At 37.9% G+C, this 27,869-nt stretch overlaps 5 protein-coding genes and 2 long non-coding RNA genes across 9 annotated transcripts; 4 read left to right on the top strand and 3 right to left on the bottom strand.

Annotated features, from left to right (window-relative positions):
* The first annotated feature begins 414 nt into the window (after window positions 1-414).
* Window positions 415-9,565, top strand: LOC135793533 (protein dopey-1 homolog). The gene is given in 15 exon segments (XM_065304533.1): window positions 415-736; window positions 867-1,021; window positions 1,146-1,332; window positions 1,547-1,902; window positions 2,132-4,871; window positions 4,874-5,440; window positions 5,443-6,671; window positions 6,735-6,913; window positions 6,972-7,675; window positions 7,738-7,890; window positions 7,958-8,116; window positions 8,119-8,146; window positions 8,267-8,278; window positions 8,454-8,621; window positions 8,683-9,565. Coding segments are annotated over 14 exon segments (6,996 nt in total). The 5' UTR covers window positions 415-736; window positions 867-871; the 3' UTR covers window positions 9,047-9,565.
* Window positions 9,566-9,722: 157 nt separating this feature from the next.
* LOC135793469 (MIP18 family protein galla-2-like) lies at window positions 9,723-10,890 on the top strand. The gene is given in 3 exon segments (XM_065304446.1): window positions 9,723-10,438; window positions 10,499-10,599; window positions 10,602-10,890. Coding segments are annotated over 3 exon segments (459 nt in total). The 5' UTR covers window positions 9,723-10,323; the 3' UTR covers window positions 10,845-10,890.
* LOC135793468 (mitochondrial inner membrane protein OXA1L-like) lies at window positions 10,852-13,496 on the bottom strand. The gene is made up of 9 exons (XM_065304445.1): window positions 13,321-13,496; window positions 13,114-13,182; window positions 12,967-13,059; window positions 12,803-12,908; window positions 11,982-12,185; window positions 11,699-11,928; window positions 11,478-11,642; window positions 11,143-11,416; window positions 10,852-11,085 (listed from the first exon to the last, which is right to left on the bottom strand). Exons 1-9 carry the CDS (start codon window positions 13,384-13,386, stop codon window positions 10,916-10,918), a joined length of 1,377 nt encoding a protein of 458 aa, XP_065160517.1. The 5' UTR covers window positions 13,387-13,496; the 3' UTR covers window positions 10,852-10,915.
* An 81-nt stretch (window positions 13,497-13,577) lies between these two features.
* LOC135793467 (cytosol aminopeptidase-like) lies at window positions 13,578-15,706 on the top strand. The gene has a single exon (XM_065304444.1). The coding sequence runs from the start codon at window positions 13,812-13,814 to the stop codon at window positions 15,402-15,404; it is 1,593 nt and encodes a 530-aa protein (XP_065160516.1). The 5' UTR covers window positions 13,578-13,811; the 3' UTR covers window positions 15,405-15,706.
* Window positions 15,707-18,469: 2,763 nt separating this feature from the next.
* On the bottom strand, window positions 18,470-21,241 carry LOC135794741 (uncharacterized). The gene is made up of 2 exons (XR_010548945.1): window positions 21,101-21,241; window positions 18,470-19,946 (listed from the first exon to the last, which is right to left on the bottom strand). It is a non-coding gene; the product is annotated as an uncharacterized lncRNA (long non-coding RNA).
* Window positions 20,496-22,852, top strand: LOC135794742 (uncharacterized). The gene is made up of 2 exons (XR_010548946.1): window positions 20,496-21,052; window positions 21,120-22,852. It is a non-coding gene; the product is annotated as an uncharacterized lncRNA (long non-coding RNA).
* On the bottom strand, window positions 21,696-27,807 carry Tmep (Transmembrane endosomal protein). Of its 3 annotated transcripts, none has more exons than XM_065306123.1 (8): window positions 27,541-27,807; window positions 25,967-26,194; window positions 25,383-25,548; window positions 24,957-25,215; window positions 24,686-24,855; window positions 24,103-24,344; window positions 23,957-24,041; window positions 21,696-22,650 (listed from the first exon to the last, which is right to left on the bottom strand). In XM_065306123.1, exons 2-8 carry the CDS (start codon window positions 26,174-26,176, stop codon window positions 22,451-22,453), a joined length of 1,332 nt encoding a protein of 443 aa, XP_065162195.1. In that variant the 5' UTR covers window positions 26,177-26,194; window positions 27,541-27,807; the 3' UTR covers window positions 21,696-22,450. The 3 variants fall into 3 exon arrangements, with proteins under 3 accessions (XP_065162195.1, XP_065162196.1, XP_065162197.1); XM_065306124.1 differs by lacking the exon at window positions 27,541-27,807 and adding an exon at window positions 27,209-27,386; XM_065306125.1 differs by lacking the exon at window positions 21,696-22,650 and adding an exon at window positions 22,854-23,799 and having other exon boundaries at window positions 27,541-27,805.
* Between the last annotated feature and the right edge of the window lie 62 nt (window positions 27,808-27,869).

Below are 27,869 nucleotides of genomic sequence, written 5' to 3'. Positions count from 1 at the left end.
AATTCAAACAAAAGCAATTCCCATTGTTTTATTTTCGGAGTTGATAAGTTTTGCATTGTGACGCTTGACATTATATAAAAAAAAGAAACTACGCCACAATGTGAGCAAACGAATTCATTTATGGTAGTCTTAATTAATTATACATATTTTGAAAAGTTTATATGCGTAATTAGCACATATCCATATTGCCACGCTAATTCAGGCTTTTACGAATTACAAATTTTACGAAGAAAATTGTTAATCAGTTTTGTAGGAGAAAAGAGTTTATCTACACATGTAAAAAATTTAACTTCCATGCTTTGGCATATAGATAACAATTAAAGTAATTTATGATATGCCACTTCCGCGATTTCGACTGGTGAACTTGTAATTTCGCAGTTGGTACTCATTTTGTTAGTGTATGATGTCAGCTGTTGGGCTGTCAGGAGCTCAGTGCGTTTCGTATGTTTAGTGCGTTGGTTGCATTGCGTTGTTTCATTTGTTGCAAACGTCAAGATATGGACGAGCACACAGGACGGACACCTTCTTCCTATTAGTGCCGTAATAATAATGATTGAACAAATAAGCGCGATGTGAGTGTGCCAATTAACGACCGGGAGTGAATCGGGTTTGATACGATGGTAATCTGTCGACGATACTGCACTCGTTAAAAAACATTGTGCTGATTTTGTGAGAGTTAGACACAAGAGGCGAATTACCTCTGAATTTTGTTTATGCTGTTTATAACATTTCGCTCGTGAGTAATAATTTTACGCTTACGTTTACGATTACCGAATCCGGTTGCGAAACACTTGCCTGCAACACACAAATCTAGTCATGCTAAACTGAAAGTTTTCACTAATTTCGGATTGTTTCTGTTTTCATAGCAACAATGAGTTCTATGATAAAATTAGAAGAATATGAGCTCCTCACGGATTCCAAATATCGGATCTACGCTACAGCTGTTGAGAAGGCATTGAAGAATTTTGAGTACACTGCAGAATGGGCTGATTTAATATCAGCATTAGGCAAATTAAACAAAGTAAATATAATAATTAGTTTGTTAAATAAGTTAGATAATCTTATGAAACATTAGAATTACTTTTAATTTTAAATGTAAATAATGTTAAGTAGTGCAAATCTTAATGTGGTGATTTTACTTTTAGGTTTTGACAGCTTATCAAAAGTTTCCAATAACACCAAGAAGAATAAAAATTTGTAAACGTTTAGCACAATGCATGCACCCAGCTTTACCATCTGGAGTGCATTTAAAAGCTTTAGAAACATATGATATCATGTTCAAAAGTATGGGTACCAACAGGCTAGCAGAGGAATTATTCATTTATGGTGCAGGTATGTTTGAACTTTACTGTTACATATACAGGCATAAAGATTACTACTATGCAAAATTAACAATATCATCCTACTGGCATAAAAACATTAATGATATTTTTATGCTTATATTCATGTGGGTATAAGTAACATAATCACATAATAAAACATTTGCCTTGAGTATAATCAATTTTCCTGTAAACTTATTGATTTTAACCAAATGATTTTCTCCTAGGTTTGTTTCCATTACTGGGACATTCGGCGATGTTCATTCGTCCAACATTGCTGCTTCTCTATGAAACACATTTCGTCCCGTTGCGCGAACGTCTACGTCCTGCATTAAGCGGATTTCTAAGCGGAGTGTTACCGGGATTGGAGATTGGTTCGGATCATTTTGACCGGACGAATTCAATCCTTGAAAATGTATGCGAAGGAGTGGGCCCCGAGTGGTTCTACACCTGCATTTGGCAGGGCATTCGAAGTAATAGCCCTGTTCGTCTTCCTGCAATCAGTTACATTCTCGCACATTACAATAGAAAACTGTCCATGGAGGATCAACTGTACTTGATGGGGCGCGATATCGATGTCATGGTAATGCTTATCTTATCTATTTTTATTTTAGTTATTTTGTGGGTCGGGCACGTTTCAAATACCAAAGAAAGTGTTGGAACTAAGTGTGTTAACTCATTAATACGCTTCGTTTATTGAGGCCTTTAAATGCCAGACGGAATGACTTGCTCGTTATGTCTACATGCGCTATATGTTTACTTTTATGATAATATAAATTGTTTAATGAATTGGTCGATATTCCCGTCTGTAGATATCTGGGCTGTGTGCAGCTGTGCAAGATTCCAGCGTGTTGGTGCAAAGGTCAGCGCTGGACTTGTTAATGGTGTGCTTCCCGACGTGGAACACGCAATTGTTGTATGCCGATATGGTCCGACTAGTGACGGCCGCTTTGACTACAATCTTACGCCGTGACATGTCGTTAAACAGAAGACTGTACTCTTGGCTGTTGACCAGCGAAACGCGTTCGGAGCGCAATGCGGATTTTCAAGTGGAGGACGATGAGTCGGATGCTGAGGAACCGACTACACCGACCATCGCTATTGATTTATTGATGGAAGCAATACGCGTTATTTTAAAGCAGGGAAGCACTGAAATTCCATTAGACGTTAAACCTTATCGGTTATTAACGTCGTTGTTTGATAAGCCACAAATTGGTCCGATGATTCTCGACAATATCTTGTATGACGTGTTTCGAGCATTGTACACGTCGTGTTTGAATTTGCAAAAACACAAGTCCAATACCACACGTTGCGTTAGTTTTAATGGTAATTTGACGAGCTTAAAAGGAGATGAAGACGCTTTGAAAAAGTCGTTTTTAACTCAACATTGCCAAGAGTTAACGCGAAATGCTAATTTGTTGTTCAACACGCTTCAAACTTATTACATTTGGTCTTACATTGAACGTTTATTTGAAAAATCGGTGACGATGAAACGAAGCAGTAGGCATCAGTATGCTGTAAATGATATTGGGTCTGGCGAGCCGAATTTGCTCGAGATCTGCGTTCTGACTGACTTTTTGTTAGATATCATACCTATTGAAACCTACGCGGAAAATACGGTGGAAATATTACCGAATTTGTTTTCCAAGATAATTAACGTTATACGCGAACAGAATAAGTCAATATCACAGGAGGAGATACTTGCCAGTTTGAAACTGTGCTCGAAAATATTAACGAAAATTCAGCCGTGTCCAACGTTTATGCCTAAGGTATCTAAAATTGAAACACAAGTGGAAAAGGTGGACGAAAAAGAGGATTCTTTTGAGGTAGAAAGTTTAAAGAATGGCTTGGAGAAAAGCAAGTCTGATTCAAAAATAAACGAAAAAGCTTCAAAACATGAACTGAGTATAGAAGACGCAAGTCGCGAGCGCTCAAACAGTAATCAGATGAAGAAAAACAAAAACAAAGATTCTCCGAAAATTGATAAGAAAAGTAAAAGTAAAAAGTCCAAATCCAGTTCAAAACTGTACGATTTGAAGAAAGAAGATGTTGAGGCAGATGCTGTATCTCTTTCTCCATCGGAAAAGAAGGAGGAACGAGTTGAGAAGCCTGAAAAGGTACAAGAAGAGCCTATAAAGGTCGAAAACAAACACATCATCATGTGCTTGAAAGTGTACAAACGTTTTTACGAAACATTGTTAGCTGATTTTATCATGCAGGAGCTGAAAGCCGAAGTGTTTTTTGAAAGTTTACTTAAAGAGAACACTTTGCGCAACAATGAGCTGATGGAAATGCTAGAAGATAAATTATATGAACGTCCCAAGAAATGTCCATCCAATTTGAGCGAAACGCGTAATCAAACCTACACTGAGGCATCAAACATCTACGATGAATCAATTCAGGTTGCTTCAAATTTGTTGATTGAATTTGCGGCATTTCCGAATATTTTACAGGATGATCAGGAGTTTGAATTTCCGCATTGGTTAAAAGTTCTCGTGGGCTGTTCGTGCTCTCCCAAGGCGAATAATAACGTCAAGATTACGTGCATGAACACATTGTTGAAGATCATCAGCATTTCGAAAACACAAAGTCTCGAGAAGCATGCCAACAATAACAATGTAGTATTAATGGGAATATTGGATATTCAGCATGTGATATTTATCGAGGAAAACACAATTGTTCTGGAGTGTATTTGCGAGATATTGTGGGATCTTTTGGGCTATCTGAGTAATCAAAATCAGCTAATAATATGCGCAAATCTACTTTACAGCATTCACAATGTTTTCGACACGAAAATGTTCGTCGAGCACGTCATCGGTAAATATTTAGTCGATGGGGTTTTATGCACGGATTATTTCAAGCGGTTTTTCTTATTGTGGCATGGCGGACGCGAGCTAAAACTACGAAATCCATCCTTGAGCAATTCGGCAATGCGAAATTTTGATCATTGTTTATTGAAAATAATGGACAATTTAAATAACCAAGAGCGACCGAATATACGACTTCTTTCGGAAACGTTTGTAACGCACAGTTTGCTGCGGCATGACATTGCGAGGATTATAAATCCTCTTCTGTCGAAATTGTTGTCGGCGACAACGGCACGAATATCAATTCGTTTTGTAAATATTGAAGACCCCGAGCTGCAAGCTCACAACCAAGCTGAGGGAGCTAAGGCGGAAGATGTGAACGCGAAGAAAATCTACGCAATTAGTAGTGTGAATGGTAATGTGATGTTTCATGTAACTGACGGGCCAAGCCCGAAACCTTCGAAGAAGCGTTGGTTCCTGTTTCCGCGCCCTGGCAAAAAGGGAAATCAGGTTGTCAACATGACCACTAGTCTAACGGACAACTTAAACGTAGTCACGAAGCGCAATAAAGACTTTAAACCCGACGTTTCACCAAATATTGATCGTGCTAAAAACAACGTTAAATTATTTATTAATCCTCTGAGCAGCAAGGAAATATATCCCAACGGAGTTGATGGCTGTTACACCAAGTTGGACTCGCATTCGTCCACTGAAAGTCTGTCGGATAATAATACAAACGCCGATTCGGGATTCGTATCTATGAGTTTCCATTCGGTAGCGGAAAGAGAAGATCCGATAATGACAAGCACAGTATTGATACAAAGTCCGATGTTTTTATCGAAGAAGGTGTTGAGAAGCCAGAACGTGTCAGTCGTATGAAACGTTCGAAGAGTTTGGACGAGAAAACGCATGCGGATGTCGAAGATCATTTGCAGCACAGTTGGTCCGAATCTGTATCCGAGAGCGATGTAAATTCGTCACTCGATGTTGTTCGAACCGCAGATGCGGCCGAAGATTATTTTAAGATGCCTTCCAAGGAAGCTAGCGAAGATATTGCACTGTTACTTAATGACATATTAGAACAGGTCTGCCCTAACGAAACAAACGGAGCGAAAACGAAAAACTTTACTCTTTACCCAATTCATCAACACTTGTGCCTCTATTACGAAGTTTTTGACTCCAATCAAATTATTTATACGCTTCGCACACTAAAGAACTGCATCAACTCTAACCCGCTTCTATTTATTCGTTGCTTAGCCACGTCCGGATTAAAGGACCTGCAAAGCAATAACATTTTATATTTGTTAGCGCGTCATAGAAAAGCATTCAAGGAGGCGGTTTCGGCGGAGAACTGAGCCCAGATCACATTAATGTCTATCGTGGATTCACTTTTCTGGACGTTCTAATAACTATTACATTAAATTATATCAAGAGTTTCTACCCTTGTCTGGATGATGTCAAACTTACAAGGACGGAGCAGGATAACAATTTGCAAATTCAACTCGACTGCTTGGAAATACTAGACATTATCATAAAGCATTTGATTAATATTGTCAACGACAATTCCAAAGGATTCTCTGGTTATATTGCGGACACGCTGAAGAAATGTATCCTGCAGAAAGTGCTTTTGCATTGCTTACTAATGTCGGTGCGGAATTTTGACGAGGACGCCTCGTTTGCCGAAGAAATTTTACTTTTTAATAATTTTAAACTCTACGACAATCAGAAGCGAGTTACCGAATATGTGGAAGCATATCAAATCTTACTTTTAAGGCTTATCAATTCGTTGATCATACTAGAATTTAAGGTATTTCCGGAAACAGTGGATACCCCTAATGGCGAAACGGCGACCATCTTAATTCCGCAGCAAAGCATGTTCTTGTCGGCGATTTTGAGTGCACTAAAGCATCAGAATATGAAACATCTGCATCAAAATTGGTGTCATATGGTAACATCATGTCTGCCTTACTTTAACGACAACTTGAAGCAAATTTCACTCACAGTGATACATCAGATTTGTAATAACATCGAGAAGATTGCGGACGCTTACATGGCGACTGAACTCGGCGGTGAATTATGCGCAGATTACGCGACGACACAATTAGAATCCCTTACGATATTGGTTCATTATAATCTATTGGACTCGACGCAGACGGCGAATCAGAATTTACCGACGTTGGGGAATACGGCTTCCACGATTGTGACAAACACTAGCGACATTTTTAATAATTTGGTGAATGCGTTCTTTAGTCCAATCGGTGGGGAAGTCAACTTGACGAATAAACACAATAAAGACAACTACCAACTTGCCAGGAAGGCTATCCTCAGCCACATGCCCAGAATTATTTCAAGTGTTGCTAAGCTATGGCAAACCATTGTCAGCATCGATGGCGACTTTGAGGGCGTATTTGGGCATTCGAAAATTGTGAAACAGCAGCTTCTGGAATTCCTGAGTCCGATTGCTGTGCATCACAGCTCTAGTTTCTTGGCGGCGATAGCCGTAGCATGGCATGAGAGGAAAAATCCTTTCATGAGTATGAAAACTGTAAGTTTCGATATTAAAAATCTGCAAAATTTTGAAATTAATAATATTTTTTTGTATGTTTAGGCGCTCCCGGAACCAAATACGAGTCAAAACAATTTAGTCTATTTAATATCAGCTATCAGGGTAATTCCGTTAGATAACTTGGTGCAAACTGTAACTGCTGTGATAAAAAATCCGCCGCCCACGGAGGGTCTTAGTTCGGAAATATTTCTTGATGTCTCCATTCTTGAGTTGTTTTATTGGTAAGTTTGGAATACAATATACCTAACTATCTCATTGCTAATCATGTAAATTATTTAGTTATATGAGAAATACCACACCCACACAAATATCCGAAGCATGGAGCTCGCTTCTTGCGTTAATAAGAGAAGGCTGTTCGTTATCGCCTCAATGTCAATTCCTACTGGCGGCGTTGCTGCACGAACTGATGATCAAGTGCTGTCCACTGGAAGAACGCAAAGATCAAAAGGATTTACAAGATGTGACATCAAAACTAATCGAATGCGTATCGCAAGTATGCGGTGCTTGTTTGGAACAGACAACATGGCTGCGGCGAAACCTAGCCGTTAAAGAGCAGGAAGTTGATTCAGCGTCTAGCGGAAGTGTGACACCCGGGAGCCATTTAGATGTCATTAATGTTGCTGCTAATTATAGCGTTCAAGCGCAGCTTGTGTTATCTGAAATATTGGCACAGATCTTGGATATATGCTTCGGTTCGGTGGAGAAGGATAAAGTCAATAGCATCCTGTCGTCACTGATGGGTAACATCGTGCCGTATTTGCGGACGCACACATTACGCAACATGCCCAGTTTCAATGCTTGCTCAAAATTAATGGCGAGCCTAAGCAGCTATCAATACACGCGGAAGGCTTGGAAAAAGGACGTGTTTGATTTGCTATTGGATAACACTTTATTCCAAATGGACCAGGCTTGTTTGAAATACTGGAAAGTTATCGTTGACAATTTGATGACCCATGACAATACAACCTTTCGTGATTTGATGAGTATGTTTAAAATTAGTCGGCATCTTTTCGACCCAATACTAATAAAATTGTATTGTTTTCAGTCCGAGTCTCTTTGACACAGAGCGGAAGTTTAAACATTTTCGCATCGCGGGAACAAGAATACGAACAGCGTGCGCATCTATTAAAACGACTCGCATTTGTTATATTCTGCAGTGAGACCGATCAGTATGCCAAATATATGTCAGAAATACAAGGTATAATGAGTAGATATTAGCGATTCATAGGTAATAGAAGTGTAAATTTTGTTTGGTATTTTTGTAGAACAATTAACTGCCAGCCTGCGATTGTGTGTGCCCAGTATTCAAGCACAAGTGTTCATGTGCTTTAGAGTGCTACTAATTCGAATGTCACCCTTGCACGTGACGTCATTATGGCCTATCATCATCAGTGAAATGCTGCAAGTGTACATACAAATAGAACAAAATTACAGACGGACAGCGAGGAGTTTAGGTACGTTAAGTGTCTCGTTTATCATTATTATGCATAAGTAGGTAACTAATTTGTTGATTGCTGAACGTTGGTCTAATTAACATATTTTTGTTGTTGCTTTACGGGGAACGGCCTGCGCAGGAACAATAGCAGGTAATTCTAACTTGTATTTTACTAATATTGCTTTTTGTTGCTCGTTAAGTATAAGTGTTAGTTGTTGCTTTAAAAGTTTTATAACAGTTTAGAATGGGATAAATTGTTATAAACGAACATTTAGTGCGAACTACTATGTAATGAAGAAATGGTAAATGAGTTGCTACTGTTTTAGTGCACACATCAAATTTTTATCTACTTTGGATCCAAGTTGGACCCAAAATAGCAACAATGGACTTCACGCTTTAGGCAATCCGCATTGGTTGCGATTACAGTTGGCCGCTGCCAAGCTTCTAGACTTGGCCCTGTTGTTACCGGCAACTTCACTACCACAGTTTCAGATGTAAGTTTTACGTGCTGGTTGAAAACAACGCCGAATATAATATGCATTCTAAATAAATTAGGTACCGATGGGCATTTGTCGAAGATGATGTGAACACAGACATGACAGAATCAACTTCATTCACGCCACATGTTTGTCGTATCGCAAACCTTATGGACCAAAAATACGCCTCTACCGAAATTGAACCCCTGCCTACCAAGCAAAACGAACTATTGCTAACAGTGACTTCGATCAATCAATTGCAAGATTTGCATCCGTTTTTCAAAACGCTCAGTCTTTGCTCGAATCGCCACAGGTCCGAATGCAACGGGTCCGTGCCCAACGATCTCCTAAGCGACAAACCTGTCGATAAGAAAATGCAAGTCGTTCTTGAGAAGTTAGATAAGGTCGTGGAAGCCGATTTCTTAGACAAGATTCCGAGATAAATCCATTATTGTTTGTTTACAATCGCGCTACTGTAGCTAATTAATTTATACACACTAAATCGTTACTAGGGCTAAGTTCCAAAGATTATGGGATGCATTGGAGACATTCAGTATTACTTTTAAACGAATTGAAACACGTCCGTCTTCACTGATGATTTGCGAGTGAGAAATATTAAATATTGGAAGGATTAAACGTCTACATCTAAGGTTATAAATTAAGTAAAGCATTTTTTCAATAAAGCTAATTGTTACTTAATTGAATTTATTCAAAACACATTTTTACATGTTAAAATAATATAAAGAGTATGATTAGGTACATAAATTTCCAGAGAAGAAATTATGAAATTGTGATTTTCTATGTGATGTTTTAATTCAAATGACACGCCGGATTGAATGGATTGATACTTGATTGATGAACCCTAGGCGATAAACGGTAACATAAGGAATAAATAATATATTACATTTTTTGTTAATTGAATTGTAAACACACGGATATGTTAATAAATTAATTTTAACTAATTTTTAAATTGCAACAGGCAGAGAACTTGTAGAACTCTGGATGCTTTTCTTGCTTTCTCATTAGCTTCGCTGGTATTTGGATTTCTGCTGCCGCGGGTTGATGAATTCGTATAATAGTTTCGGACTATTTCGAATTTCGCGCCAAGTACAATACGTGCACCTGTAACTCGAGTCTGCAAATCGGGACATGTCAATTTATATTTACATTGTACCCAGTGATTGACCATATCTCTATATTGTGCCAGAATGGACAATGAAAATGTTAAAGAAAAACTGAACACTTTAATTCATAAAAAGTTATCTGAACATTCCTCAATGGACTCATGTGATAGTTATCAAACAGTGCAAATAAAGCAAGAGCATTTCGATCAGGATATAAATGGATCATCAGAAGCAGATTTAAACAGTTATCAACAAGATGCGACTGAAATAATTGTTGCTCTTGAAGACAGATTTAAACATATTTCTCTCCATGAAGTCTTAAATGAGAAGAAGAAAGCATTATTGAGGAATCCCGAAATTATAGATCTGTTACTTAGACAATCAAAATCATAGATTCGTTTATATATATAATGTTGGCAAATAAATGAAAAGGTGTTTATATTGATAATAAGTGTTATTGCAGCCACCTTCATGTGTTTGCACCTTGATGTCCTTCAAGTTGTCAATCAGTGAACAAATCAGCCAGTTCTGGTCAGTGTTATTTAGACAGCAGTGGTGTAAGTTGATTTATTTGTTATTAAACAAAAAGGAAAACCATGGATTTGGAAAACGTAAACCCCAACGTATATCATAAAGCATCGGAGCGTATTGTTCTTGCAGAGGAAGAGGATGACGATGTCGTGGATGAGATTGATTCTCGCGAAATCTTTGGTGAGATAACCTATAAATAATTTGCAGCAAATGCAACATAAAAACATTAACTATTTTCAGATTTAATTAAAAACATAAACGATCCAGAACACCCGCTGTCCCTTGAAGAATTGCACGTGTTGGAGGAGAGCCTAATTACTGTGGACAATCAGAACAAGTTAGTCAAAGTACTTTTTACCCGACTATCCCACATTGTAGCATGGCAACTTTAATTGGTTTGTCCATCAGAGTAAAACTACTCAGATGTTTGCCATCAACATTCAAAGTTAATGTTGAGATTAATCCTGGCACACATAATGCTGAACACTCAGTAAATAAACAACTTGCTGACAAGGAAAGAGTAGCAGCTGCCCTGGAAAATGATAACTTGATAAAGGTAGTAAACCAATGCATAGCAACCAAATGAATGAATGTGTATTTGTACATTTGTTTATTAAATGTATTGAAATTAATTCAATCTTAAGTTTACAGCAATGTTCAGTTACTACTCTTTATTGCACTCTGTGCAGTACTTGTTTTTTTCACTTGTTTTGTTGGATCATATTTGTATGTTTTAACAAGTGGTCCTTTACCAGCGCGCTGAAACTGCAACTCGTCTAATCGCCGGCGTTCTTCGATTTCTTTGGTGATCTTGATATTTGTCCATGCTGCAACCAATTTTTTATTAGTTAATTGTATTGCTTAAATGAATAGTAATCACTTACAGTCTTTCAAACCACCAACGAATCCTTTATTTTGTATTGGCAACTTGGCTTTATCATGCTGCAGCATGGGATCAATCTTGAAATAATCGCGCACGGCGGGAATCTTGAGAAATCCTACTTGACCAAGTGAGATAACGTTACTTGACAGCCAATAGCAAAGAATAGCTCCGGGGAAATTAACGGTGAACGGCAGAATGACAAACGGTAGCGCCCGCAGAACGTATTTCATTGTTTGAAGATTTTGCGAATTTAAACGTGCAGCATCAGTTCCCAACTGAAACCCACAGCATTTCATTTGTATTCTTTTGTTTGTGTATTATTATTTAAAATGGTACCTCAATAGTTGCCCACAAAGTCAAACTCGTAATCACAGGCAATGCGAAAAACTGATCTGGTACCGTCAAATCGGAAAACCAGAATATTCCGCCAGTGCGTAAACTGTCCACAGGAACATTTGCCATTTGTCTGAGTCCCATGAAGAAACTCACAAACACAGGCATCTAAAAACATATTACTTTACCCTGTTGTCTAAAAAATGCTAAAAATTTTATTTCACCTGTGCTAAAGGTACGATCATGTTCTTAAAGGGATTCACATTTTTTTCCTTCATGAACATCATCAGTTCCTGTGAGTAGCGAGCAACTTCCATTTGATTGCCCGATTGTCTAGCCTCAGTCATTTTTAACTGAATAACTTGCATCTGAGGCAGGTGATTGTTCATCTTGGCTGCATTCCTCTGCGCCATTATTACCAATGGAAATAATGCAAAACGAATCACCAGTGTTCCTGTAACCAACACACAATGTACGTATTGCTAAAATTAAGTTTTTTAACGTTACCTATGGCTATGGCTTCCCACCATGGTATTCCAAGACTAACGTGTAGAAATTCGAAACAATTTTGCACAATGCCAACCGGCGTCCATCCGCCGAGACCCAAGGACGCGAACGTAGACTCTCCGAGCGCATTTAGCTGACTTGCAGCTTCAGCCGCCAGATCAGGCGCAGATGGTGGTTCGGGAATCGGCTCGATTACTACATTATCTATAGAAGTAGCAACATTAGTATTAATATCACTGGCTAGTATTGTCTCTGCACCAAGATCAACACTATCCATTTCCCCCACGTTTGAAGCATTCATAGTATTAGTAACAGTAGCAGTTAGTTCATCCCCAATAATTCACCATCGCCACCACCCGAAGCAACAAAGGCATTTTCATTAATTTGATTAGCATCCATTGGAGCTCCAGGAGTTTCTATTACGAGAAAATCATTAGTAAACGTATTTTGCTGAGTATTTTGTGTCTCTGGTGACGATTGAAGATCATAATTAGACACTTGCGTGGATTTCTCGCTAGTGAAACTGAATGTGTTAGAGAGCACAGTGTATAGGTCGTTGCGCTCCTCAGGCATGTTATCGAAAATCGATGAATAGTTATTTTGCGAATCATAAAGGGAGGGTGGCACATTAACATTAAAAGCAGAAGCATTTTCATAAGAACTATCACCAGCAGGTACATCATTATGCATTCTTTCAGAACTATCAAGTGTAGTGTTAGAAGTTGTGACATTCACATCACCAGAGGTATTTAAATTTGCATTAGTATCTTCAACAATAATTCCAAGCTGTTTTAGTATATCATAATCATGTTGTGAGTAACCTGAGATTGTGACTGGATCAGATTTAATAAATGCTGCAGCATAAAGTAGTCTTGGGTTTAAAAACCTGTTGCCTTTCAGAGTTTGTGATAAGTTTGCACATCTTGCCTAAAAAATGTATTGTTATTATACTTAAAACTTCCAGTTATTTTTTAGAATTAGTTACCTTTGATTTGTTCACATTTTCACTGATTTTATTGTGAACTATACTTAATACTTTACTTTGTCTGGCTACATTTTGACTATTTTCTATAACAGTCTACAGATGACAAAGTTAAAAAAGAAATGAAAATTTATTTACATTCTAACTTACTTTAAGTGAATCATTTAGCTTTTCATATTTATTTCCAAGAGATGTACTACATTCTGACGTCGCTTTGTTCTAAAACGTAAAAAAAACTTTTCTATACTAAAATCATTCATTTATTAACATTTCTTGCTTAATTTAGCATTAAATAACGGAACATAACCAATAAGTCGGCGCATTTATTGATTTTATAACAGAATTGAGACTTTTTACCTGCAAAGTCTTTAAAGTTTTTGCGTAAACTCGGTATTTAGCAATAAAATTGCTTCGTTTAAACATGTTTCGTCTCAATAAATCAGCTTAGAAAACATTAATAAAACACATTGATTTGACAGGAATTGTCAGAAACATCGGTGCGAGGAAAAAAAGGAAGGAAGTGAGCGTTGCTGGCGGCGGTAAACAATCGCAACAGTGATTAGCAACTATCACGCGAGTGGCGCTACTGGTAAAACATCCATGGCCAAGTTTATATTTGAAAAAAGCTTTCGGATTGGACGAAATGTTTTTCCTAACAAGTCGCGTAGCCTTTGACCAATCACATATTATGGAAAACAAATCTAATTGCTAGACAAAATACTTATGTAAACATCACGTCAGTACTAATTGGTAATTTTTTTTGGGACAAGCAAGGCATTTCCAAAAATTATGTTTTAAATTGTGAGTATGTAGAAAAATTGCAAGTACAAAAATAAGAAAATTGTAAGATGGCTCTGCGAGTTTTGAACCGAAGCATAAGTAAAAGCATTACCAATGGAATATTGATGAGATGTCTGGCAAGCAAAGCAAATTTGGCGGAAGAAACCTGCAGAGACGACCATGGCAAGGGGCTGGTGCTGGGAATCTACACCGACCCGGACGATCGCCATCATCCAGGACGCCTTACCCCCACCGGGGATAAGTATAACAAACATGTCTGTAACCGGTTAATGGAGCTGGTTAAAGCCTCTGGTTCGCCCCCGAAACTGGGCGACTTCCGCACGTTCTATGATCTGGAACCTGAGCACCACTACGTTGTTCTGGTGGGACTGGGGAAGGAATGCCAGGGTTACGATGTTTTCGAACAAATGGATGAGGGCAAGGAAGCGATTCGCGTTGCTGCTGCCATTGGTTGCAAAGAGTGCCAGCGACATAACGCATTCAAGGTGTTCATTGAGAGCTTTGGTCACTCTGAATCTTCCGCAGAAGGATCCGCTTTGGGCGTATGGCTGTACCAAGAAAAGAAGAATAAAAAACATCAAATCCACATCCCTCAGTTGGAATTGTATGACGATTGTGACTGGACTGGGTGGCAGATCGGTTTGCAAAAGGCCGCTGCCCAAAATTTGTCCCGACAGCTCATGGATACTTCTGCCAATCTCATGACGCCCACCTCATTTGCTCAAAATGCCGTTGAGGTCCTTTGTAAGGCAGGCGTGAACGTTGAGGTGAAGGTGCGTGGTTGGGCTGAGACTCAAAATATGAATGCTTTCCTTGCCGCTGGCCAGGGCTCTTGTGAGCCGCCCATCTTTTTGGAGCTGTCGTACTACGGGGCCTCGAAGGATGAGCGACCTGTAGTACTTATTGGTAAAGGTGTTACTTACAACAGCGGAGGCTTGTGCATCAAGCGATGTAAAAACCAAAAACAAATGCGAGGAGACATGGGTGGTGCCGCGGCCGTCGTGGCCGCATGTCGTGCGGTGGCCGGACTCCAGCTGCCTCTGAACATTCGCGGTCTCATTCCACTGTGCGAAAATATGCCAGGTTGTGCGGCAATGCGACCTGGTGACATCGTCAAAGCGATGAACAACAAGTCGATTGAAATTGAAAGCACAGACTGCGCGGGACGTATTATGATGGCCGATGCGCTTGTATATGCGCAGAACTTCTGGCCCCGATTTATTGTGGACGTCGGTACAATGACGTATGATATGGAGCGCGCATTGGGCGACGCCGCCAGTGGAGTATTCAGTAATTCGGAGGCGCTATGGGAATACATGCTTGCTGCCTCTATGCACACCGGTGACCGTGTGTGGCGGTTCCCTCTGTGGAATCACTACACTAAACTGGTCTCGCGCTTCCACAATGTGGAAGTGAAAACCATTGGGCGCGGACGCTATAATGGCGGCGCCTGTAAGGTAGCCGCCTTCCTACACGAGTTTGTGCCGTGCGGAGATTGGTTACACATGGACACGTTTGGTGTGATGTGGACGGATGGTAAGGATTATCCTTATTTGCGGGAAGGTATGGCAGGTAGACCAACTCGTACTCTTGTGGAGTTCTTGTCTCAATTGGTGTGCCATCGTGAGGAGTGCGAATAACTGCAGTAACAGTGGACGAGACTGACGTTAACTTTTGAGTCGCTGAAATTCTGTCACAAGTCTGGCTGTTGCATTACATCGGATGTTATAAATTTGCGTGTGTAATTTTCATTTTTAAAAAGTATTTCACTTACAGCCAAATTTTTGAATGGTGTGTGTATAAAGACCCAAAAGACACGTATCTAGGTCTGAATGAAATCTGTTGTCTAATTGTGAAGTATACGAAAATTGTAAATTGTAACAGAAGTTAAGGATACAAATACAATGCGTCAGGATTTAATAAACTTTCAATGCACACAGTTTATGATTGTTGTTTAATAATTATTAGAATGATATAAAGCAACAATAGTATAATGTTTCATATTTAATTGTGTCAAAAACTTGATTAAAAGTTTACTTTTGTATTTAGTTTAAAACTAATGGACTAAATTTGTCATATTTGGCCATTTGTGTGTTGTTAAATTGTACGAACCCATACAAGCTCCAGAATTAGGAACTATTGACTAGTACCTATGTAGTGGTATATGCACATTTTGTGGTTTAGTCGGCTGTGCGTGTTGTGCGGTGAGCACGTGTTTTGTCGTGCGATTCATGCTGATATTTTCGCGTTTCTTGAGATTTTAATTTCATAGTGGCATTAAAATCGGTTAGCCATCGACGACATTCAGTAATAACATTCGTATATGGTACATAGCTAATGATTTACTGGGAGAAGAATCCAGAATTGATGATTATCCTTGTGCGTGAGTGAAAGTCGTTAGCCTCAGGACCGATGAGACGGGGGGACAACTGGGGTAAATTCCACGGGGCCCGGCTGATCGCTATTAAATCGCAAACACAAAAAAAATTACCAAAAAATTAACGATTGCCGGGGCTTGCGACGGCCCTGGTTAGCCCTCGAATATCTTACGACGACGACAAATTGCTATCGGATTTATGGTTCAAAACAATTCAATTGTTTATTTTGTCATGCATAGAAACCATGTTTGTTTTTCGTACAAAAGGATATTAACGCAGAAACAATAAAGTGTGTCACTTAGGTCACCTACATATTCATAAAGCTTTATTCTTAGTACTATCATTTAAACTTGATATAAGTGAATATGTTGACAACATAAAACTAAAAGTTTGTGATTGTATGATTTTTAATAAAATACAAATTAGTGTTATATATTAGTATGCATATTTCTTTATGAACCTCCTTGGTCGTTTGTGTGTGCCGTCGCAGCGATCCCCTCCGCTAAAGTAAGCATCGGCTGGTACAACCTGTTTGTTTAAATCTCTTATCGTCAGTTGGTCCGCGTGCATGCTTCGGGGCTTGTCATGTTTCTGTAGTTTTGTTTCGTTAAATCGCGTTAAGTACGATTAATCAATTATAGGTAATTACACTAGGTCCTGCCAGTTATTGTGGTGTATCTGTATGTGCCATTACAATAGTCAAACGTGAGATAAAGCACATATTTACTATTGTACGGTGTGCGCATGTTTCTTTATCTTCATCGCGACTTGCATTTCTGAAGATTTTAACTCGGTATAAGCATTACAATCGTTTAGTTATCGATTGCCCTCTACTACTGACTAAATGATTTATCGTGAGTAGAGAGTGGACTCCAGAATTACGAGACCTCACCATGTGCGCGTGTGTACTCCGCCGGCCGATGAAGCCGCGTGCAGTCGTACGCAGCTCCATTCCGGATACTAAATGAATCGTGAGCGTTCTTCGCGACTGGTTTGGTTTTAGCAGATCGTAATTGATCTATATTCAATAAACAATCGACTATAATACTAGGATTTATTGGAATTTTGCCAGATAATATGCGCATTTCCGTCGGCCGTCGGTGATTATTTTTCGCATATAAATAGAAGAATACACAGAAGAATATCATGGATTTGTATTTAATTCGTATAAATAGGCAACGTATGTACACAGTGAAGAAGTGTCCGAATTGAAGAGCCTTGCAGTTTGTAATATTCATTGCAGATGGTTTACAGTTGCGCATGTTTTAAGGTATATTTTCCATAGGATTTAATAGTCGCCAATGTTTTTCCTTAAAAAAATGTATGTATGTATTTGTAAATGTTGTCAATAAAACCAATAATAATATTCTCATTCATATTTCTTTGTGGTATCCTCTTTGTTGTTTTCAGTTTTAAATAATATATGGCTTATAAGTTTTATGTGTGTGCAACGGGTATAACATAACTAACTGTTGCTTGAATTGTGTTGTTGTTTTTAAAAACATGATTAAAGTAGAAACATAAATAGAAGAATCAAATAACAATAATAAAAACACTCGGTGGTCGAGTGGAGACGTGCACCTGCTGGCATGCTAGCAGACACGGATCGAATCCCAGGTATAGAAGGCATTTTTCTCAAATATAAAAATATCAGGTGAAATTTGGGTTGCATATATGAATTGCAACGAAATATAAGAGAAATTGAAATTCAAGTGGAGGCAAAATAAGAGAAGTGGAGAACGGGAGAACAGAGAAATAGAAGAATGAGAGTAGTAGAGAATAGGAGAAGATAGAAAGAAGAGAACAACAGAGGAGTAGAGTAGAGAAGAGGAGGAGATAGAAGAAAGAGAACAGGGGAGGATCAGATTTTTAAATTTTTTGGCACGTGTCGTTATAAGACAGTCTACGGTCGATCTCCCAGAGCGCCTCCGGCGCTCTGGTCGATCGCCCACTGCTTCGATGCGTCCATTGCTCCCGGCCCATCCTACAGCTACGATGTCTCTGCGCTTCATCCCCGAAATTATCAGGCATATCAACAATTTTTATGGTGGGGGATCACCCCCAGAGAGGGAGAACTCCTTATAAGGACAATCCTTATAAGGTCTTGTTCAAATATTTCTAAGTTTTAAGTCGCCTCAGGAGAGGTGCCACTTAAAAATATTCTTACAAGTTCTGACCTGTAGCTGAAATGAAAGAAGGAGTGCACAAATCATACAGGTTACCTTAACAATTTTTATAGAGGGGATCAACCCCTGAGAGAGGGAACTCTCTTAGAGACCTCTACCTGAAATTATAGAAGGGGTACATTCAAAGCATAAGACATAATATTTCTTAACATTTCTTTATTAACAATAGAATACAAGTTTAGATTTTACAAGTCAACAGAATTCATGTCGCCATATTGAAACAGGACTGAAATACGACCTGCATGCCAGCAAGTACTACTTCATAAAGTTCTACCGGAATAATGAAATTAGTAAATAGCCAATTTACTAGGTGATTGAAAATGGAAACAAATAAACAGGGTGTTACAAAAGAAAAATTTAAAGTGCAAACAAAAAAACTCTGAACACTACAAACGCCGCTCGTTTTCATTCGACCCTGTATATGTTTTCTTTTGTGTCAGTGAAAATTTCGATACAGGGAGATACATAATTTAATTCTGCATCTGGGATTATTATTCCGAACTTATTGCGACCCCGCGATTGCGTGTTATGTCAAAAAACTACAATTCCCAACGCAACGAGTACTGCGGCGCACACACACAACTTTAAATATAACTAGCGTTACGGAATTTTCTCGCAATAAATTTCGATACAGGCAGATACAAAATTGAATTCTGCATCTGGGAAAATTATTTCAAACTTATTGTGATACCGCGTTCGCGTGTTATATCAAAAAAACTATAATTCTTAGCGCAACGAGTACTAGCGCGTATACACACAACTTTCAATATAACTCGCGTTACGGAATTTTCTCGCAATAAATTTTGATACAGGGAAATAAAGAATTAAATTATGCATCTGGGAAAATTATTCCGAACTTAGTTTAAGACCGCGTTCGCGTGTTATGCTAAAAAAAACTACAATTCCTAGCGCAAGGAGTACAAGTGCGTATACACACAACTATCATTAAACCTCGCGTTACGGAATTTTCTTGCAATAAATAGAGTACCGTACGAGGCTAGCGCTAACAGTGACTCGTGTTTAGGGCACCTTACGAGGCTGGCGGTAAAAGTGACTTGTGTTCAGGGCACCGTACGAGGCTAGCGGCAACAGTGACTCGTGTTCAGGGCACAGTACGAGGCTAGCGGTTAAGGTGACTCGAGTTCAGGGCACCGTAGGGAGTAACGGTAGAAGTGATTCCCATTGCGAAAAAATGGCAAGGGGGGTGCGATATCTGCTTTTTGATAATTTAGGACATATCTTTTAAACTAAAAGCGCTAGCGGCCAGTCGATCGAAGATTATGAAAGTTTGGAAAAGTCTCTATGAGATAAGATAAGAAAATAATTAAAATACGGAGTGTAAAGGTTCTAAAATCGTGTATAAAAGTGCAAAAAAGCGATTTTTTTCATTTCTTTGAGAGTTTTCTCCGATTGTGAATATATCGAAAACTAAAAGAGATACTAAAAGAGAGTAGCGGATTGAAACGCGACTGTCTTGTGTCTTTGTAACACGCGGTGGAACGCAAAAAAAACTACGTAAATAAAAACTTATGTACGACGCAGGAATTAAAATGAAAAATATAATTGAATTATAAACTTACCAATGCAGATCACATCGGACTCTAAGGCACGGCATATACTGTAAATAAGAAAAGAAAACATTATATTCATGTACCTAATATTATATTAAAACAGCGGAGACAAATAAACATCTATGCTGTTTTAAAGTATGATGCAGTAACATGCGGCGTGAGGGGATGGCAACGACGACACACGGCAATGCGATAAGAAAGTGTGAATTGTGTTCAAAACAAACACAATTCTCGTGTCGAATGCTCGCGCTTGCCGATAAATATAGAAATGAACAATACAAATCTATTTTACGATTTTTGGGTAATGCTAGGGCCATCTATGAATGATACAGTAGTTTCAAAATTTAGATTATTAAAAAGTAATGAAAAATTAAAATTCGATTTGTGTAATTCTGATTTATTATGCTGACAGAGTGCCAGATTTTACATAAAATATTTAAGTGATATGTGCTTCAGTGATCTGCTGATAATAAAAATGTTTTGCATTCTTGCTGATTTTTATAATAAAATATTAAAATTAATATAAAACTGTTCGTTATATTCATGAAAGAATTGAAGAATATTTGCTTAAATTTACGATACTAATATAACAAACAGCAACGGTGTGTTTTGATTCCACGAAATAAAGATTCGATACCTGCAGGTAAACAAACTTATCTCTTGCGCGAAATCGCGTGATCCCACACGGACACGATGTGCACTCACTACCACCGACAAGCAATATTTAACGCGAAAACGTGCATCGTAGTGCCATCTAAACGACTATCTAGTAATGGCAGGTTTAAAACACATTTTATCAAATATGCAACAACTGTGTTGTTGTATGAAAATGCCAGTCATAAACAATTTAATAATGCCTATCAGATGAGTTAAGCTGGGTTTGTTCGTTAGCGATATTTTCTAAACTAAAAGAGATAGAGAGGATCGAATGGCATATCCTTAACCAACGAAAAATTTTCTATAAGATAGGCTAGTTAAATTAGAAATATGAGCAATTATGTTCGTTAGCGATATCTTATAAACTACAAGAGATAGAGAGGATCAAATGGCATATCCTTCACCTACGAAAAATTCTATATGTGCATTAAAGTAAAGCAATCAATTGAAAAATGCAAAGAGTAATATATGATACAACCTATGTGATTTAAAAAAAGTACGTATTATTAATTTCTTCTATAGTTAAAGAAATGCGAGAACATACCTTGATATAATTGTTGAAGTTGTTAGCGGCATTTCACTGGTGAAATTTATCGAGGAGTATCCGACGGCTAACGGTACATCACTCATGCAGAAGTAACTTTGCGTATGTTCAATCCGCGTTTATCACATACCGAACATCTCCTGCACTCCTGCACTTCTGCACTATCGCACAAGGTAATTGTGAACAAAACGTAATAAAGCAAAGAAAAACGGATTAACTTAAGGAGCCGCGAAGACTTGCGCGTTCAGATTAGCTGACGGTAAGAATGAGACTAACACCGTACGCAAACCAACCGCGTGTGCTGACAACGTGGGGAACGCACACCAGTTAGATGAGATAAGAAAAACTTGTTTCTTTATAGACACTGGTATTGTCCGTGTAGTAGTGTCAAAATTGAAAACAATTTTAGTATGCATTGAATATTTACTATATTTAGTTATTACTTGATACCATTTCTATTGTACCCGATGAGTAAATAGTACAATAGGGTAGACTTATGAAACTTGCTTCTGAACATATAGCAAATTTATTTAATTCACAGGGCAATCATGTCTAATTTTCCATATGTTTCTAGGTCGTCGAGGATAAACTACTATTTTACGGAAATAAACGGTAATTTGTATATTTAATTTAAACGTTAAAGCAATCATACATCATATAAAAAAATATCTACTGATTGCAATACTTATCGATAATCTTTGGCTAAAATACAAAATTTAATTGGAAACCAACAAGTAGTTACTTTAACTGAAATTGATACAGGTACAACAATATATCGTTTTGATTTTTACAATTGCACAATGATCCATTCATAATTAAACTACACTATCACATCGTCACCATTAAAATAGGAATATTTGATAATACGTACTTCATTACAATTTAAAAATTAACAAATATATGTATGCTTTCAACAAAATTATACCTGTCTCTCCAAAATTAAGTACAACTAACAAACAAACATCATGGAAATCATAAGAAAGCATCAGTACAATGGATTGGAATGTGTGAATATATAAACTATCTGTAGAAAAATATTTCTCGATTAATTATGATAAATAATTTGCCGATCTAATAGCATCCGTCAATATCTTTTCAATAAAACAAGAAAATGATAAATATAACATGAAACAACTTGTATAGAGGTAAATGTACACGTATTTAGATTTTGTTCATGCATTTCATCACTCCACTTATACTTATAGTAGTTGATTAATTAGCACGGCAGTCTTGTGGTGATTACTGCATTGATAATAATTTACGGGTTTAGTTAATTGTTAATATTTGTTAATATAATATAATTTTGTCATGAAATCGTAGTAGGCTTGCGCTAATGTGAATGCGTTTCGATTAATTCTCTTCATCAGAGCTAAGAAGCATCGTCTTCTCCGTGTAATTGGCCGGCGAGATAGTGGACACTTTGCTCGGAAGTGGCGTCATGCTGGATGTGTCTACGCTGTTGTATGTCGCAGGTACGACGCCGCCAGTGGGACTCATCGGGTCGTCAGGATCAAAAGTAGATATTCGCTGCCCGCGCGAATTCTTCCCACCTGAAATACAATCAGGAAGATACTAAATCATCTAGAAATTCCATCTAGACATTGTACCTTGTGCGATAACATGTTCCATTGAAATTTTTATATACTTTCACGCAAATAGTTTGTATTTTATATAATTATGACATTCTTAACTGTATACTGTTCACAACAATTGTAATAAACATTTAGAAAGCGCAATAAAAATCATAAAAGACTGCCATGCATTCCTTTTAATGTTTTTTGTCATACTAATTTATAAGTACAATCCAAAATTGCTAGTACCAAATGCCAAAAAATAAACAGAATACAACACGTTCAAATATATAAATACAACACGCATAATGCATACGCATTGCAAATGGAAATTCTGCTGCTATTCTAATTTCAACTTATTTGAAGTTTCAACTAGTTTACACAGCGTAACTTTTACGAGATTTATTTTTCCATTCACAACTGCATATACTCAATTCAAAATATTTACAGTTCACTACAAATAATACATTCATTGCGTTCACGTTATAAATGCAATCTGAATATAGGTCCTGCTAGATATAAGTATTGCGCGTTGTTTTTATGTTTACCTTTCTGTTAATAACATTATAATATGTACAAATAAAAATAATCAGCTAAACAAAATAGAAAATTACGTGATGCCAAATTTATACCTATTCAATTGCAGTAATGTATAGAGGCACTTAAGTACTTCATCGTTCTATTATCACATAAATTACTAAGTAGTAGACTGTCTGTTCTAAGACTAACTAGTCAAAATTATTGTAACTATATTATGCAATATATTTAAGTATCTTTGTGACTAAGCATTGTTCAAATCTATAAAAATTAAAAAAATTCGTTGCCGAGAAAAGTTTCAAACGGGTCGTACCATATAGAACAATAATATAGTTACATAAATCAATAAATTATTAATGATTTTCGATAGTTTATCCATTTAGCGTTGCTGCGCCATCGTTACTTAATGCTGAATGTAATTGTGAGTGATGTATGCAAGCATCCAGCCGTAGGCTTTGAGAAGGCGAAGGCTCATTTAGCGGCATGCAACATGCGGACGAGGATTCTTCGCAATGAATTCGCAAATGATGTTTACACGACTGCGTGCGCGGTTCAATTACAACTTCTCATATGGCAGTTGCGACACGACCTCTGAAAATATACATACAAACGTGCATGCAGAAACAACCAATAAATTTCAAAAGTTACAAAAATTAAATTATAAATTATAAAACGAGTTGTGACATATACGAAAGGTACGCAATACACACTGAACAACAGATACACGACATGTTAACAATCAACTTACCCGAACTGTATTGTGTATACTGCTGATATTGTGGATGGAAGTTGTGAATGGCGTCTGTCATAATGTCTCTAGGATTCATTGTTTCCTGCCGGACACAAAACATTAATATTTAGCCCTCGGTGGTTAAATAAGTAATGAAATTCTACCTTTAAGCTACTCGAAATGCTCTGCATCGTAACGGATCTACCCTGTGAATCCGTAATGCATCCCTGGACGTACACCCGATGCGGGAAGGCGTAGCGCAGGGCGACGGCCGCCGCAAACATTTCGATGCAAATAAGGAAATTCTGATAGCCGGCTGAGACGGTACCGGCTGATGTCCTAGTGCCGTTGCTATCGATGATCGGCGAGATCACCTCAGCCTTTTCAAGCATTGCAAGGCCGACGCCTAGAAATATACGTTTTTATTATTAAACATGTGCTCATGCACGTTCGGCTCTACCTGCAGCGCAGAGGGATCATAAGAAAAGTGCAATTCAAGCGTAACACGAATTTATGTCTTGCTATTAAATTTTGCATGAGCAGAAGGCTTAGGAAACGTGCCTAAACTCTGAACTCAAAAATGGAATCAAAATAACGCCCCTAGAAAGTGTCTACGGTTCTCCAGAGTCTTAACTTATACATATTTCAGAGTAAAGAAGATCACAAAATTGAAATTTATCGGGTTGTGTGATGGTTATATCAGTTTATGATTCTGCGGGTATTTTATTTCATTGTTATTGAACTTACCTTGCCAAAAAGATAAGAAAATGACCGATTTTACGGTGCAGAACTTCAGGACTGGCTCAAATGGCGTCAGTAAATCTCGCGTGGCAAAGTAGAACAGGAATAAGCCATAAAGCGCCAGCGATATAGAAATATTGTAAATGATGGTCGTATACAGGTAACCACCATCCGGACTGAAAGAAATATATTAATTTACAATATTGCAATCGTAAAATTAGAGTGCAATGATCAATTGTGCTTATTAACTACTTAAAAGAGCAGCTGTCATGTATACCTCCAATCGCCATCATGATAATGACCGAATGCTTGCAGGAAAATAATGACGAACGCCATCAGTGGTTTCACCAGACAGAATTGCAGTGTGGCTTGTTTACAAAAACGCAGAAACCCGATAGTGTATGTCTTTCCAGTGAGACAGCAGGTTCCGTAAATGCAGCTGGATTTGATTGGTTTGCCGCGGATCTCGGACATAATGTTGCCCTCACCGCCAAGATACTCGTAGCATAACGACAGGAAGTTATAAATTACAAAGGCTGAAAAGAGTATAAATTTAGATTTAAACTAGGTCAAAAGATAACTTCGATATTCGATTAAAACTCCAAAACAAATTAATAAAACTCAGTTATTTTTGTGGTTATTAAATATTTTGACCACATTTCCTGTATAAATTCCACGAAATAAGTAATAGACCTTTGCGTACCTTCATAACAGTCGCGCACAGTGAAGAAGTACACATAGTAGCTCTCCGAATTGAAGAAAAGCAAACTTATCCACGAATATGTACCATAAATGGGAACGATGAATAAAATCCTAACTATCCAACGTTGCTCGGCCGGATTTGTGTACCACCGCAGATGATGATAAATCTATACAGGAAAGAAATAAAAAAAGAATGTCTTAAACAAATGCACTCGTAGAATAAAAAATGTTTGTAGCATGTAGCCAGTTTCTTCAACCGAGCGCGCAAACGGAACGAGAAATCGAAAGTGAATTATCCAATGATGGAGTTGTTGACCTTTTCCGCTCTTTGCTCACTATTTAACTTGCTTTCTCATCAAAGATAAAATCCTAGTTGGAACATTTCAAGATGTTCCTAGTAACGCAAACGCAACTCAGTTTATTTCCGCGAAACTGTAAATGTTTGTTAATAACATGCAACTTGAACTGATTACACTCCTAAGCATGAATAAATATGCATACATATGAATTATTTATTCTAAAGTATGTATTATGTTCGAAATGTGTTACGTTTTATTGCGTGAAAGCAATGAATGAGTTACATACCTGCTGGCATGTCAGAAAGAGCGCCGCCCAGACGAAGCAACCGGCAATCCATTGCGCCGTCTTCGTCTGCAAAAAGATGGGCTCGGACGGAGCGGCGCGGACGGCTGTTGCCGCCGTGCTGAGGATGGTGTTGTTGAGGCTTATCGCCATCGTCGCTGCACTACTGCCACCGCTGGCCGCACTCGACGATGCTGCTGTCGTCGAACTCATTTTCTGCGCGTACGTAAACTGAAACAACAAAAACAACGCAACTGATAAGCGATGCCAGTGAATAAAAAAATCAGTGATATTTCGACTTTCAATGCAAAATTAGCGAAAATTATCGTATTCACAAACAAGGTTGACATTGTTGAAACAATATTGCAAAAATGACCATGACTTCGTCACTCCGTCACAAAATTTACATACTTATATTATACAGGGCGTGAAAAATATATTAAAAAATTCAACCTAGTTTTACTCGTGAAGGATTTTGATTTAACGCAATTAATTTTAATTGATTTGATCTTCAAGTGTAATTTTAGCTGTGAAATATTGTAGATCATTGCGAAACTATAAAGAATTAATGATGCAAATCTGTCGTCTCCAACGTCTAAATATAAATGTTTGCAATACGTATAACAATCGCCTCATTTGTTCGTTCTATCTTTTGTCTGTCGTAGTGTTTTGTTTCCACTGAATTTGAAAGCCGTAATAACAAGTACACATTGTACAAAGACGAACGGTAGAACACGAACGGATTGCACGACAAAGCAATGCCTGAGCACGTCGTGCGCGGTGTTTCTCACGAGTACCGTAATATTTTTCAACGATGATGGTAACGAATGATGGTCGCGAAGCTTTTATTTACGCCTTTCGCACGTCTTGCGCCGCCGTATGGCTTACAAAATATCTCGCGAGTGCAAAAACCTGAGGCGATAAAACCGTCTGCGCAGAAGGTCGTTCAAACAATTTTTGTCGCATTTCTTAATTTGAAAATCTCGAGAACGACACCGCATATCTCAAATTCCCTCATATCTGGAAATATCACTGATAAAATATTGCTGATTTCTGTAGAACAATAACTTTTATCATTATTTTACATTTCTACGTGATGATTCATTGCGTCAAACATTACTTTAATACACAATTCTACGTAAATTTAAATTAGACGCTAAATAATTATATACTTCCGTGTTTCAATGAAAACACAATATTAACATCATTGTTAAACATGTAATATAAAACAAAAGTAACACTGACCTTTCTATTTAAGTCAATAAACACACTCAGGTTTTTTCAATCAACACGGACTAATCATGACGTATAACACAACTAATCAATTTATGATTTACGAGCAACAGCAGTCTTTCCTGGTGCGAACAGAAAGTCCAATTGGTTTCTTGAGTTCGCTGTGCGCTCGCGATTTGCCAGCGAATTATCTACGCACCGGATATCAATATAAAATGACACGAATTAATACGATTTCGATACAAACACACGGGGTTGACCTTCGTTGGGTATAAATAAACAGCGGTAAACTAGTTGCACCCGTTCCTACCTGCTGGAATTATCAGACATATGGTTTTGCTCACCTTTTTTTCCCCTCTCGTTTCCTGCTAATCGACGTCAAGGCGCAGAATGTTTGCAATACGCACTACCCGCACAGTTTAGGAGAATATCCTTTTATTGTTAATCGTGTGCGAGAATCATTTTGGCTGCTGGTGCACACGAGCTAATCTTTGATGTTGAACGCGATCAATCACTATTTCACTATTTTGTAACAACAACTACGAGAAGACGACCGTACCGTTTCAACACCACCATGATTATGACCTCATTTTGTGCGCTTTGCGCATGTCCGTTCGAAACACTGACATTTACTGTCTTTTCACGAAACTGTTAATAAAACATTATTAAAACT

The sequence above is a fragment of the Atheta coriaria genome, unplaced genomic scaffold (assembly GCF_025399875.1).
Source record: "Atheta coriaria isolate IRGN ID8LTWV9N9 unplaced genomic scaffold, Caltech_Dcor_3.1 hic_scaffold_6_pilon, whole genome shotgun sequence".
Lineage (NCBI taxonomy): Eukaryota > Metazoa > Arthropoda > Insecta > Coleoptera > Staphylinidae > Dalotia > Dalotia coriaria.
This window is presented reverse-complemented; position numbering and strand designations above follow the sequence as displayed.

Coding starts and splice junctions, on each gene's coding strand:
- LOC135793467 (XM_065304444.1), top strand. CDS start 13,812: ATGGCTCTGCGAGTTTTGAACCGAAGCATAAGTAAAAGCATTACCAAT.
- LOC135793468 (XM_065304445.1), bottom strand. CDS start 13,386: ATGTTTAAACGAAGCAATTTTATTGCTAAATACCGAGTTTACGCAAAA. Junction 13,183..13,320: donor AAACTTTAAAGACTTTGCAG/GTAAAAAGTCTC, acceptor TTTACGTTTTAG/AACAAAGCGACGTCAGAATG. Junction 13,060..13,113: donor AGCTAAATGATTCACTTAAA/GTAAGTTAGAAT, acceptor TGTCATCTGTAG/ACTGTTATAGAAAATAGTCA.
- Tmep (XM_065306123.1), bottom strand. CDS start 26,176: ATGAGTTCGACGACAGCAGCATCGTCGAGTGCGGCCAGCGGTGGCAGT. Junction 25,549..25,966: donor TCTTTCTGACATGCCAGCAG/GTATGTAACTCA, acceptor TTTCCTGTATAG/ATTTATCATCATCTGCGGTG. Junction 22,651..23,956: donor GTATACACAATACAGTTCGG/GTAAGTTGATTG, acceptor ATTGTATTTCAG/GTGGGAAGAATTCGCGCGGG.